Source organism: Pteropus medius, unplaced genomic scaffold (genome assembly GCF_902729225.1).
Source record: "Pteropus medius unplaced genomic scaffold, Ma_sr-lr_union100, whole genome shotgun sequence".
Lineage (NCBI taxonomy): Eukaryota > Metazoa > Chordata > Mammalia > Chiroptera > Pteropodidae > Pteropus > Pteropus medius.
In genome coordinates this window covers 13,935,457-13,949,319 of record NW_024351729.1, presented here as the reverse complement: position 1 = coordinate 13,949,319, position 13,863 = coordinate 13,935,457, and the positions used below count along the sequence as shown (strand labels likewise).

The following is a 13,863-nucleotide window of genomic DNA, read 5'->3' as shown; positions in this document are numbered from 1 at the left end:
TACAAAGACTCTGAGTAGCTCTCATTTCCTACTCATCTTTGGAAGCTATTTTAACTTTCAGACAGTGAAATGATCAGGCAGTAATGTCATCACTTGAAGAAACATGCTAGCAGCCTAAAAGAATGAAACTAAGTATTCTGAATGTGACTTAATATTTATCTCTGGACATTTCTACCATTTCAGGTAAATAAGTGATCAGTAGTCAAGAAAAAAATATAAATTTAATATTCCAAGATGTGAGTTAGCTCTGAGGTTAGATTTATTTTCTCTTCATTTTCAGGCCACTGGTCATTTTTCCAAAGAACTTAGACCCACTCCTGTGCATGTGCATGTTTAGCAAATCTTCAATCAACTCTTTCTTCTTTAGGGAAGGAATTCTTAGTTGCTGAGAATATGCACCTGTAAATAGAGAAAAGGAATGAATCTTTAGGTTACCAAATTATTTTCAGGTTAATTAAATATCAATATATTGGTTTTAAAAGGAAAAATTGCTGTTTCTGTCACTCTGCTGTAAAAATTCTGTATATATTTATTGTAGAGGTATGTATGCAAAGTTTTGTGTCCTATGTAGTTTGGTCATATAACATAAATTAAGTAAATTATAATAAATACATTTCCTTGTTATGATACATTACGATATATTTTTCTGATTAAAAAAGTAAAAATGGTCATTATTTAATTTTTAATATAAAAACATAAAGAAAAAACTTAAAACCTTCCATGATATAATCTTCCTGAAATAACCAGTTTTATGCATAAACACTTTATACTGTAATTTATTTTGTCATTACCCTATCATGGGACATTTAGATTATTTTCAAATTTTCCATTACTATAAATAATATTGCAGTGAAGAGCCTCATACTGCATCATTGGCTACATCTCTCAATGTTCTCTCAGAATAGATTTCTAAATAGGTAATTTCTGAACATGTTGCTTAGGAAATTTCTTGAAATAAAGTAGAAAATCAAGCATTTGTGAATCTAATTATTTATATAACTGAAACATTGTTTTTTTTTCTGCTTAGTGTTTTAAAAATAAGCAGTATGAACATTTGCCTGCTAGTTAGACAACGACTGCAAACATCATCAAATTATAAATCTAAATTTTAATTTTCTTGTCATGGAGGAAAGCAAAGACTCACAATTTTTCTAGAACATGCAAACTGTTCCTCTCAGTGGCACAGCAATATTTATTGAAGGAAGAGGCCATCATTTTTGACACACACAAGAATATACTTCAAAATCTCTTCATTTGCATTCAAGCTTTTACTAACACATATGCTAAGCTCAACTTTACTATTTTCTGTTTGGAAATTATCATCAGCCTACCTTTTTCCTAAATCAATCAATCTTCTCTTCTCTTTCTCTCTCTCCCTCTTCTCCTTTCACATAATGCATCATATTTTAGTGGTTAAGCCTGGTGTACCTTCTTCACACCTTCCAGATATTTTAACATTCAGTGATTAGCTCATATTTTTCTAGACTAAATAACAATAATCTTTTGAGCCTTCTTAAATGATGATATCTCTAGCCCTTAGACTTCTTTGGTATTCTCATGTCTAGACCTCCCCTGTTCCTGCTGATCATTGTTGTAAACAGCTACCGTGTCCAGGTCATCCATCCCCAGCTCAGTAAGCTGTCCTTGGGGTAAAGCTCTTCCAGAGTCTTTCCATAATTAAATACATGTCTTTTGTAAATTTCTTTTTATAGAGTCACATAACATTAGAATGGAGAAACTGAAGAGACTTTATGGATCATCTAGTTCTTTCCATATCCCCCTTTTTCAGGTGAAGAAACTGAGGGCTCAATAAGTTAATTAACTTGCCCAATTACATAGCTGTTTGGTATTCCTTGTTTTTATATTTGTTTTTTTTTATATTTTCTATTTTATATTTGTTATGACCCAATCATAACAAATATGATATATTCACATAAAAAATTATACACAAGTTTTATGTTTTTAACAAAGCATGATTTATAGCAACATGTCTCAAGTGTATTTAAACTATTTAATTTGAAGAGACCAAAATAATAAGACCTTTTGCATATTACGTAGGCACTTATTTTAGTTCTTTCCTTCTGCTCTGATGATGTGATTTCTCTGGAGAACAATAGAGACAAACACTTCTTTACCCTTGCCACTATCCCAACCTGGTAGGATACAAACCCCCAAAGGACAAAAGAAAAAATTAGTGGAGAATTTGTGCAGGTACATCCAGAGCCCAGTTGAGCCACTAGAGATCTTACCAAGCCTCTTGAGATAAAATCTCGATGTTCCTGCAACTATTTAACTTTTAGACATGGTGTCTTCCTGACCCAAGACCCTCTTTGACTATAATTATACAAACTAAATGGAAAGGCTTTTTTCCTGATCTACAAACAATTGTTTATGTCAAACACTAAAATAACTCTAATAAAGTGAAATGCTCACTCTTGCTACTTGCATAGCAACTCCAGCTACAGTTTGCACACCAGCTGGGTCAATAGCAACTCCGTAGCAAGATGAAGGAAGTGGCTTACAAAGCTGAAGATAAATCTACTTTTTATTTAAAAAATGAAAATGCCATGTTGCAGTTTGCTCAGAAAATTACATGTAATCTCAGACTATTCTGATAACCTTGCTGCAAGAAAGTGAATTGAAAGTTGTTTTAGAGAAGGAATATATATAGATATATACACATAATTTTTATGTTATCTTAACACAAATATCATTTTCATTTATTCTACAGATAACTTGAGTAATTGGTAACCAACATCTAAGGATATTCATTTTGTATTTCCACTTTAGTAGCTAAGCTGCTGAAAGAATATTTCCTCTAAACAAGAAAATTGGTTTGAGGTACAATAACACTTGCCAAAATAATAAATTTATCTATAAATAATAGCAGTGGATTGACTGGTTTTATGGATCAGCAAATCATGGGGATTTTTAGTTACTGAGGTTAAAATGAACTAGATATATAAAGGCTCTACAATATTTTGGGAAAGGGTTGCTTTAAAACTGTTACTGTTAATTGCTATTTTAATAATTATAGGAATATATAACAATTCTCACAATAAAATGTACAAATACATAAATTAGTTATGCCTCAGTTTTCCACTGGTGCATAAATAATTCTAAGAGTCACTACTATTCAATCAGCCCTTGCTACAAGCATTGGAAGCTGATGGGTTGAAACAACACCAAAAAAAGGAACAAGAACAATATGAATAGGGCTAAGGTATCTCTCAGCTTAACTCACAGAGGCTAATTCTCCCTTATTCTGATTCTATAAAGGGTATTTCTTCTAGTGCCCTTAGAAAAAACTGTATTTGAATGTGATATTTACTTCAGTGAAAATCTCTACATTTGTAGGAAGTTCAAAATTATTAAACATTAATTGTTCAGCTTGCTAGAAGTTAATTACTTATTTGAGATTTATTTTAAAAGCAATGAGGAGTAAATTTGCAAGCCAGCCAGTTTTTCTATTCTTCACTTCAACTAAGTACATCTCAAGGAGTCTTACTATTTACATGAAAGCAACGTGTTGTTTGTTTGTTTTTAAATTTAAAAGGGGCAATAGCACATGTGTTGTGAATGTTTCCAGGCTTATATTTGAATCTTCTCACTTCCATAGCAAATAAACACAGGTTACAATTCCCAGTGTTCAGGCTAGTGGTAAAAAATAATACTAATTTTGGGGCATCCTTTTATACCCTTATTTTGTTCTTTGGGAATTATACTTTTCCTTACTTGTCTTCTGACTTTTCCTTGCTTCTGTTCATATGATCTATGAGGATGAGGACAATATATTGATATAAACAGCTACTATGAAATACAAAAGAAAGTGAAATACTATCACTTGTGTGCTTTTAAGGTCTACCCCTGAGAAGTATATATGTGGCAATAGCTTCCCCTAAAGCCATTTCCCTCTTCCTCACAATTCAGCACATCCATACTTGATTGACCCTTTCAAGACTTGGAACCTGGGGTTGACCACCTTGTTTTTTCCCTGAGTGCTGTAGATGCAGGGCTGAGATCTTCTCTTCCTCTCCAGCCAATTGCCTTCTTCCTAAGCCATGGTTCCTGGAGAGAACGCAGTCCACATAGATGTCCCAGAAGAGTTGAGCCAGATCCCAAAACAGTGCCCCATGCTTCAAATTCTCAGATGACTTCAGATAGATCATAAAATCCCAGAAACCTGAAACGGTGTTGGAAATTCGAGGCTTCCGCATTTCTAGGAGGAGCACTGAAGAAGACTCCCAGCACTGGGGATCAGCTTGGTTAAGAGCCAGCAGGTCTGCATGGCTATAGCAGAAAAAAGGAGGCACACAGCACATTGCCACAATGAGTAGGGAGCAGGTGAGGCTCAATGGGCAGTAGATCCCTCCTCTGTTCCCAGGATTAGCCATGGCCCTGAAAATGCACATGATGGAAATATCTCATATGAGTCCCTGCTTGTGTTCCACTCAGTAAAGAAAATAATTATGCCTTTAAGAACCCTGGTGCCAGCAAAGGAAACACAGTATTGTCTCTAGGAAAAGTCCTATCTTCCCTCCCATATCACAAGCCCCATTCTATCTAAAATGTTTCATTATCCAGCCAGGTAGTGTAAAACCAAGATATAGATAATAAGAAATATGTATCCCTAAAATGTGTTCCTTTGTAAGATGAATAAGTGAATGTATTTTCCTTAGTACAGAGGAATATAGTTTAAAAGAGCCGTAAGTGAACATTTTAAGTCCTGCTGCATGTCTTTAATTATTCTATATTGTAATTTAGCCTAGCTTTCTTAATCTAGAACTCCCACACAATTAAGAATTTGAATATATTTTACTCTTGAATGTTTTCCTATTCAGGGTGATTTAAATTTTTTAAAAAGGCATAAGAATTATAAAAAGTAAATAAAAATAAATACAAGATAGTGTGCTAAAAAGTATGTGAACCAAAGGACATATATTTAACCCATTAGAGTAGGATCAATAGACACTTTACAAACACCTAAAATGTCCTACGATTCTGATATAATTTTTATAAAGAAGTGTTTTCTCATTTCTCTCTTTTTACTATAAATCTTAAAAATTTTAATGAAAATTATTTGCCTCTCATTCAACTTTTCGGGCTATCGAGACTTGTTGCAATAAAATCAAGGCATCTATCTACCACTTTGAAATTATTATATTACACTTTAGACAAGTGCAATGAGAAATGGTGTCCTCAAAATAATAATAACAACCAGAATGTTCCCAGGAAAAAAAAAGTTATCTGACTCTCACAGACTATACAAAATGTATATCACACTTAAACAAATCTAAGGTAAAGAAGACACAGGACGGCATGTACTGCTCACTCATTTTTATCTTATATTTCCAAACCATTCTGATGTTAGTATGATGAAGGCAAGCAGGGCACAACTCATGAAACATTTAATGATCACACCATAAAATGAAATCTTTCTCTTCTGCACAGCAGAAACCATTTGAACATGTATGTTCCTGTTTTGAAGAGGCACGTTGAGATACAAGGTTATTCAAAAATGTTTCCTCTATATTTCAAATCATTTACGCAGCATATCTCTCTGAACAAAATTATATTTAATATGTCCTCTTCTGAGCTAAAATATCAAAGTCTAAGGGCCCTGAAGATTGTTTTTCTTGGGGGACTAGTCCAAGATGTCAGTGCTAAGTGTAAGACAGAGGGCGGGACGCGCTGTCCAGCGTGCTGAAGTTGGCGTTTCCCGGGTCTCCCCGTCTGCTGGCGCCACAGCGCTCATACTGGCGCTTGCAGGTTCCCTTCTTTTAAAAGGAGAGTCCTCCTCGAGCTTGGAAGTTCCTCAATCCTGGGGTCCTCCGTGCGCCCTGCTACGAACCCCGCGCTGAGCTCGGCGCGTTTTGAGCCCGCACCTGGTTCCATCGCCTCGCCTTCCTTCGGGCAGAGCTACCAGGGACCCTCTGAGTCCTTTGTGTCCCACTAGCCTCCTTACTCCACGCCTTTACTCCCAGGTGGAAGAAGGGCGCCCTCCGCACTTACCTGCTCAGCCCTGTCTGGATTCCCTCGAGCGCGTGGAGAGAAAATGTTCAGGCTGCTTCCCGAGCGAGTGCAGGTCCCCAGCTTCAGCGTCCTGGAGGCTACGGTGCCTCTTCTTAAGCAGTGGGAGTGTTCCGCGCCTCTTCAAGTCTACGTCAAAGCGCCAGGAAACTGCCGCCACCTCTCGCCCTCAAGTCCATCTCTCTTATTCCCTTCCTCCCTTGATAATTCCACTTCAGGAAATAAACAGACTTAGCCACACACACACACCCTCATTGACACTGACCCACACCCACTCTCCGCCCAGTGGAATTGAGCTTTTGTGCGGTTTGGCTTTTCGGCCTGACCTCGAGAGGTGTGACACTGCGGGCGGGAACTGGGAAGTTGGGACCCAGCCCAGCCCCGGTCTAGGAGAGAGTGTGACTCCCCAATTTTCACTCTCCAGGCGTGCCTTGTTAGAAAAATAAAGAGATATGAGGAAATACCGGGAACTCCTAGGGCCGGGGAAGGCACGTGGACGCCCGCCCAGTGGTCAGTAAGGGCTGTGAGGAAATAAGGTGCTTCCTCGAGACTTTCTGGGTGTGAATTTCCCTTGCTTGCCTGCGGACCTGGACTGGAAGGAGAACACCTCTGGGACAAGGATGTGGATAGGGGCGTGGCCCTACTGTAAGCTCCCTCTGACTGGGGGCAGGAGACCCATTATCTCCAGGCTCTGTGGCTCGGATCACCTCAGGAGCCCCAGTTGTTGCTGGCATCGCTGGAGTCAGCCCACCGCTCCAAATTCACAGCGGGGGCGGCTGCTTTCCAGGAAGAGTAACCGCCTGGGATTGTCTTTGAATGTCCACACACAGCTGGTTAATATTCTAGTCCAGGGCTAGAGCCCTGTCACCCCTTTGGGGTTCTGTTGATCACTAGTGTCCACCCTAACTGCAATATACCCAGCCCAGGGAGGGGCCTGAGGCGAAAGTCCTACCTTTGAAACTGTTTCCAGGTTTTGCCCCTCCCCTCAAAACCCTCTAAACATCCTGAAAACCATTTGTAGTCTCCATTAACTGAAAGCTTTTGTGCCAGCTCAATAGTATCCATGGTTACCTTTCAGGGGGGCATAGGGAGGAACCCAGGCTTATAGCAAAGCTTATGGAAGATATGAGGAACCTGCCCCCTGCCCAAATGATAAGAAGGAAGAGCTCTGGAGAGAATTCCTTTAGAGTTCTGCGCTTTTTCTCCTGCCTGAAACTGGATGAAGTGTACTTCAGTTTCTCAGTCTGTGAACTCAGCATACTAATGCCTGCTTCTAATTGCATTCTAAGGGTGAAGGAGAAGATCGTAGGTGAGGTCTTGAACTTGCTTCCTGAACTTCAAGAAGTCCTCAGCCTTTTGGAGAAAGTCATTAGAGAAACACAGTGTGTGAGCACAGGGATAGAAAATGGCATGAAAGAGCCCTGAGGTCAGGAAAGGGAAAGGGGAAGGGAAAGGAAGAGACAGACAGGTATCTCCGAAGAGGTGACTAGCAAACTTCTTGAAGAAGGAGTTGTACAGGCCATAAGGGAGGAGATGGTCTCCTGCAGGCTCAAAAGTCAGCATGAGTAAAGGCATGGAGAGAACATGCAGAGCAATTCTGTGTTTCTAGGGAGCAAAGTCAAGGAAAGGAGTGTAGAGAGAATGGAGAACAGAAATAGGGGATGAGTGGATTTAATTCTGGTTTAGAACATGTTGATAGTTACATTATCCTTGAAAACATTGGTATATAAATATGCAGTGCTTACTTTATTTTTAAGTGCCCATGTGCCAGGCACTATTCTAGACAATGTACATACAAAAGGAATAAAGCAAAGTCCCTGCACTCATGGAGCTTGTATTCTAGTGGAGGAGGGGGAATAAAATTGATATTTTAATTTTAAAATTGTGTATATATGTATAATGATTTGTATTTCTAGTTTCCGTGTTGTGGAGCTACAGCAATGTATCAAAAACAAACACATAACTAAATAATTAAATAAACAAATGAAGAGCATTAGGTAGCATAGAGAAATGTGTTTTCCAGGTATAATAGTAGGTGATGAGGCCGGAGAGCTGGTCGAAAACCCATCCTGGCTGCTCAGTAGAGAACAGACTAGAGAGGAACAGGAGCAGGGGTAGGTAGTCCAGTTAGGAACTGGTGCAATTAACTAGATGAAATAGGACGCTGTATTAGAAAAGGGTGGTAGCAGTGGAGTCAGTGAAAGTGATCAGATTCCGAATATATTTTGATAGTAGAAATTTTTGATGGACTACATGTGAGGTGCAAGAAAAACAGAAGAATTAAAGATGGCTCCAAGTTTTGGGGGCTAAGCAACTTTAAGTTTGGAATTATCATCAGCTAAGAGGGGGAAAATGTTCTGAGGAGTAGTTTTAAGAAGGGGAAATTAAGAATTTTTTTTCACAATGTTGTTTGAGATGACTGACATCTTAATGGAGATGTTGAACAGGAAAGAAAAAGTGGAGACTAAAGATAAACACCTGTGGTACAGTGCACAGGAAAGAATTCTAGATCTGGGATTTAAACTTATGTATAGCCAATAGGTAAAACCCTCAGGACAGGTGTGTAGAGTGTACAGTAGTAAAATAGAAACTGAGAAATGCAGACATTTATGTGATTAAGAAACAGAGAGTTAAGAGGAAGCAGGAGAGTGTGGTGCCTTGGGAGCCAATGATACAGAGATTTTCATGAAGAGGGAAAATCACATCACTCACATTCAGAAAAGGGGGTCAATAAAATGAAGACAAAGAATTTCCATTGGATCTAAAACAGGAGGTCACAAAGATGCTTACTAAGGTCAATTTCAACTGAGTGTTGGGGGAGAAGAAGTGGTGGGCTGAGGCAGAAATGGAAAGTGAGGAAATACTGAAATTGCCCCTGTGAAGCACTTTCTATGATGTTTAAAAAAGAAGAGGGCGAAGGATTGAAACAGGAGATTGAGGATCAGATCTTTGTCGCATTTACTAGCAGAGGAAAATAAACCAATGGACAGGGAGGAGTTGAAATTCAGGAGAGAAGGACAATTAAAAATCTCAGAGGAAACAAAAAGCCATAGGAACAAGAGAATGAGAAACCAGTGTTTAACAGAAGAGGAGTAGCTTTCTTTCTGAACAAGGAAGAAAGGAGGCTACCTTTGGACATGGATATGTCTGTAGGTAGTATGGTAGGTAAGGGAACAGGAATTGAGAGAGATATGGTCTCAATTTTCTTAATGAAGTAAGAGGCATATTCATCCACAAAAAGTGAATGAAGAGGGAAGTATTAAATACAGAACTTAAGGAGAGTAATCATTAGAATAATCATTGAAGAGAAGAAAAGAGAAAAAATATAAAATAGGAGAGAGGAGAGAGAAACTAAAGAACGTATGAAAAATCCAGGCAAAGTCTGAGACCATGAGTTTGTAACAAACTATTCTGCTTGCTTGTGTGGTTTTTACGAAGCAGAATAACATAATGATGACTTATGCTCTGGATCCAAACTGCCTAGGTTTCCACCATGTCTCTGTCACTTGTCATATTTCATTGATTCTTTAATGCACTTTTTTCACATTAAATACTGCTGAAATCAGGATGTATCTATCAACTGATGGCATCTTGCAATTAGAATTGCAGCATTTTCTTTTATTTTTTCTTAAGAAATGAGATGTCTGCAATTGATGGTATCTTTGATATGATGTAATTCTTTGGGCAAGTTAACTCAATTTCTGTAAAACGGTTTTCTTGCCCATAAAATGGGCAAAAAACCTCGAAACCCTGTCTTATGGCTAGTGAGTATAAATTGAGATCATACATAGAAAACTCTTAGAATGGTGCTGCAGGTAGCAAATACTTGATAAATGCTAGTTATTATTTTCTCCTGCAGTGTTCATCTGACTAAATGCAGGAGAAAAGAATTGTCTTTATTATATTGATTCAATGTTAGAGCTATGTTGGTAAATGCTGATGAAAGAGAAGGATGCAACGCAATCAAGGGTAAAAAGCAGGTTCGAAAAAGCAGGGGTAGAAAGATGAAAGACTGGGAGGAAACTGGAGGTCTCATTGAAAGAGGAAGAAAAACAAGTGTAAGGAGAGTAAAGAAAGAGGGTACTGAAAGGCAGAGAGGTTCAAGTCAGGGAGAGGGATATTTAAGTTTCAGATTTTAGAGATGGAGCAGCTCTAAATTCTGAGCAGACCACTGAAATGAGTTGCTAATATAGAGTGACGGTCAGGGTCATTGCCGTTGAGCTACTGTAGGTCTGAGATGATGAACTGGGATGGTCTCCCCTTGCTTTATAGTAGCTGAGGGTGTGTGGCACTGCTATCCCAACCAGCCTAGAACATTCCTTGCCAATGAAAGTAAAAACTTTAAAAATAATTTTTATAAGGCCTAGCTAGTGTCTACTTATATGTTTTCTTTTCCTTTCAATATAAATATATGGGACCGAATGTTTTGACTTTCAATAAAACTTTTGTAGTGCCACACTGGAAAACAACGTCGTGATTAAACATTTTGCTAAGTACAATTTATCAACTTGCACTTGAAAATTAAGTAGGCATCTTATTGAATATTTTTATTTAGAATATCTTAATGACTATGTACTCTGTCATAACATATATTTAGTATTCCTTGGTTATCAGGACAATTTGGAGAGTTTCTTGGAAAGAAATGTATATCTTTTATCTGAACATTATTATCAGCCTAATAATTACAAGAGGAAAACAGATTACTAATTCTCACATTTAGATAAAAACAAAACCTCTACCAAATCATTTGAATAAAATATTTTATACTTTATTGAACATATGAGAGTGCTTATATGTTCACGAAACACAGGATATCTTATCCTGTGTTTTCGTTCTCACAGACGACTCTCTCTAACGATGACGAATATTTGGTCAGCACCTACGTTTTAAAAAACATCATTTTCATATACATAGATGGTCTCATGTGACCCTAAGGAAACTACATTTTATCTTCCTCTTTCCCTCATTTTGCTGTTAAGGGATTTTCCTTGTGTCACTTAGCTGGTAAGAGTTAGAACATGGTCTCTTTCCAAAACTTAGCTTTACTCATTGTCATTTATCTGTTCTAAAGAGTGTGCTTGTACAAACACACACACCATCTGTCACTATATTCTCTTGACTATATAGTCTATCATTATTCCCCTTCTTGCTCCCCAGTATCACCTAGGAGGGAGCCTATGGTAGGTCCAACTTACAGAGAGGATAATTTTACCAAGTTACATCTGGAATCCATCCATCTCATCATTCTAACTTGCTATAAAATATTCAGGAAACCAATGATCATTTAAAATTATATAATACTAAATGACTGGTTTGACTGTCATTTGTCATCAGAAGAGTTGTTTCAGTTTTATGTGGTTGCAGCCTACGGTGAAAGAGTGACTAGTTGAGAAGTAAATTGCAATTAGCTGAATGTGCCCCATGGGTAAGTTTTCTGATTTTTGCCACTTGAAGCAATTCTCAAAGACATTAAAAAGGACTTCCGATTAATTTTAATGAAATTCAAGAGCAGTTATATAGATAGTTTGCACCTTCAGCAGTGCATTAATTTGCAAATGATGGGGACAGACTTTAAGAATAGGGTGCTTCTTTAACATTTAGGATCAGATAGCAAAAATAATTACTTTCTCTCATTCTATTAAGCTGTTTCCATCGTTTGAAGATGACAATAAACAAGGACAATTTCCTGGCATGCCCACTGGGATAAGTGGATGAGTCATTAAGGGTCATCAAATTCATAAGGGCAAGTTGCAGTGAAGTAGTCAAATGATATTGGACATTGAATCTAAAATGTGTGGCAAAAGAAAGTTACTCAGGGATGCAGGAATAGTTCATTCATATGCTTACTGCTTATACAAGTAAAGATACTATAGTTGTGATAAAGATATAGTGGTGATTTCTTTCTAGAATACTTCTCAAGGTACATCCATCCTTGGCCCATTCTTTCCAGTAGGTTGCAAACCTCGTGTAAATTCTTATGGCTTTATCAAAAGTTGAGTTTATCTCTCACTATAACCCCAACATTTCAAGACTGACCATTAAAAGTATTGGCTTTCAGAACAGTCCTGTTTTTCAAGCTATTCATTTCCAAAGGAGACTGCGATAAAGTGATTTGTTTTCAATTTGGTTTACATAACAAGGCAATAGTGACAAAGTTCTAAGATTTTAGCAATGGTAAGTTTCTTTTTTACTAAGGCTTCAGTTTTGATATACTAGCATGAAATAACATAAAATCTCAACTTTAACATATATAGGAGGAGCAAAGGGATCCACAGCTCAAAAACCAGAGATCCAGTGGCAATCATGGACTTTTGCCAAGAGGAAAACATCTGTAAAAGGACAAATAAGGACATAGAACTGATTGCTGAAGGCATAGAATATCTTACAGTATGAGCAGGACTTCTGGGATGAGAGACTTCCTTGACTTATGCATGTCTAAGGGAGTTAACTCTGTTCTGCTCTAGATCCCTGCATAATTTTGTTCATATTTTCATTATGCACTTACTGTAGTCTAATTGTTATACATGCTTATCTGTCTCTCCTCATTCCCACTCCTATCTACTAACCCTATGAGCTCCTTCAGAGTGAGAATCATGTCTGACTACTCAACTTTAGAGCCCAACACACATATTGCTTCTTAACCAATGTTAGTTGAACTTATTTATGAGAACAGTCTCATTTTGAACCTGAACTGAAGTAGTCAGTGCCATTAATCAACTTTGCATTGATAAGATTTCTTTCTCATGTCTGGACAAAGAAATTAAAATGTCGGTCAGCCAATTTAGTGTTTTCCTTTATCCAGTACCTTAATTTTTTTTATCATGCTTTTGCTGAATGGAGATATTACTTTGATGTGATTATGGACACATAATCTGAAATGGAATTTTCGAGTGAAAGACTATTATCTAAAAGTAGATGCTAAGCATGAAAGTATAAAATTATTTTTCCCTAGAAAAAAAAATTCCCATTTAATGACAAGATTTTAATTTTCAGTCATTGGAAAATAAAAAACATTCTAAATTTGGTTTGAGATAATTTTTGTAACATGGTGTATTAGTTAGGAATGGATTAAGAAGCAAGTAGCAGAAAATGTGACCACAATAGCTTAAACAAAAGCAGGTTTATTTTTCTTACCTAATAAGAGTCTAGAGACAAGTGACTACTGATGTTAGTTCAGTGAACCAAATATATCAGGCCCTATGTTTCTATGATTCCCTTAACCTTCCCTTGGACTCACTATTTAGCTGACACTGCTCCAGACATCACATCACCATTCAAGGCAAGAAGTAGGGAGAAGGGTAGTGCCAGCTCAGCCATATCAGTTACTTTTTAATCAAGAAAGTAAAATCATTTCTATTATGCCTATCACTGAGTAGACTTAGGCTTAAATTCATGGGCTACAACTAGGTAACATGGTCATTTATAGATGCAAGTAAGTCTGGAAAAAAGAGCTGCAGTAGGAGGCAGTAAAGAATTTTGTTCAGAGGGTTGGGAATGGCTTTTGGAGAAGCAATCAGCAAAGTCAATCCCACAGGGCAATGTGAGCTGATGGAAAAAACTATGCATTGAATAAATTCAACTTTAACCTTAAGCTGGGATAACTCCTTTGCTGCTTATCTTTTTTATTTTCTTAGGTCTTAATGTCTTTATCTTAAAAATGGAAGTTTATTATTATCCACTATAGTGTATATGAGAAATAGCAGATACTACTAGGTGATGTATCTGAAAACCCCTTGTTTCTAAAACTTTGAGCAAATCATTTAGTCTCTCCTATGTACCAATGTTCTCTGTAAATTAGATTCAATTAGATAATCTCAACATTGTTTCTGCTTT

The 13,863-nt window shown here is 37.4% G+C and overlaps 1 protein-coding gene across 1 annotated transcript; it reads right to left on the bottom strand.

Moving 5' to 3' along the window:
• Nucleotides 1-259: 259 nt before the first annotated feature.
• Nucleotides 260-4,394, bottom strand: FAM237A (family with sequence similarity 237 member A). Its single transcript, XM_039844196.1, has 2 exons — nucleotides 3,983-4,394; nucleotides 260-399 (listed from the first exon to the last, which is right to left on the bottom strand). The coding sequence occupies exons 1-2, from the start codon at nucleotides 4,392-4,394 to the stop codon at nucleotides 260-262; spliced, it is 552 nt and encodes a 183-aa protein (XP_039700130.1).
• Between the last annotated feature and the right edge of the window lie 9,469 nt (nucleotides 4,395-13,863).

Coding starts and splice junctions, on each gene's coding strand:
- FAM237A (XM_039844196.1), bottom strand. CDS start 4,394: ATGGCTAATCCTGGGAACAGAGGAGGGATCTACTGCCCATTGAGCCTC. Junction 400..3,982: donor GCACTCAGGGAAAAAACAAG/GTGGTCAACCCC, acceptor CTCTATTTACAG/GTGCATATTCTCAGCAACTA.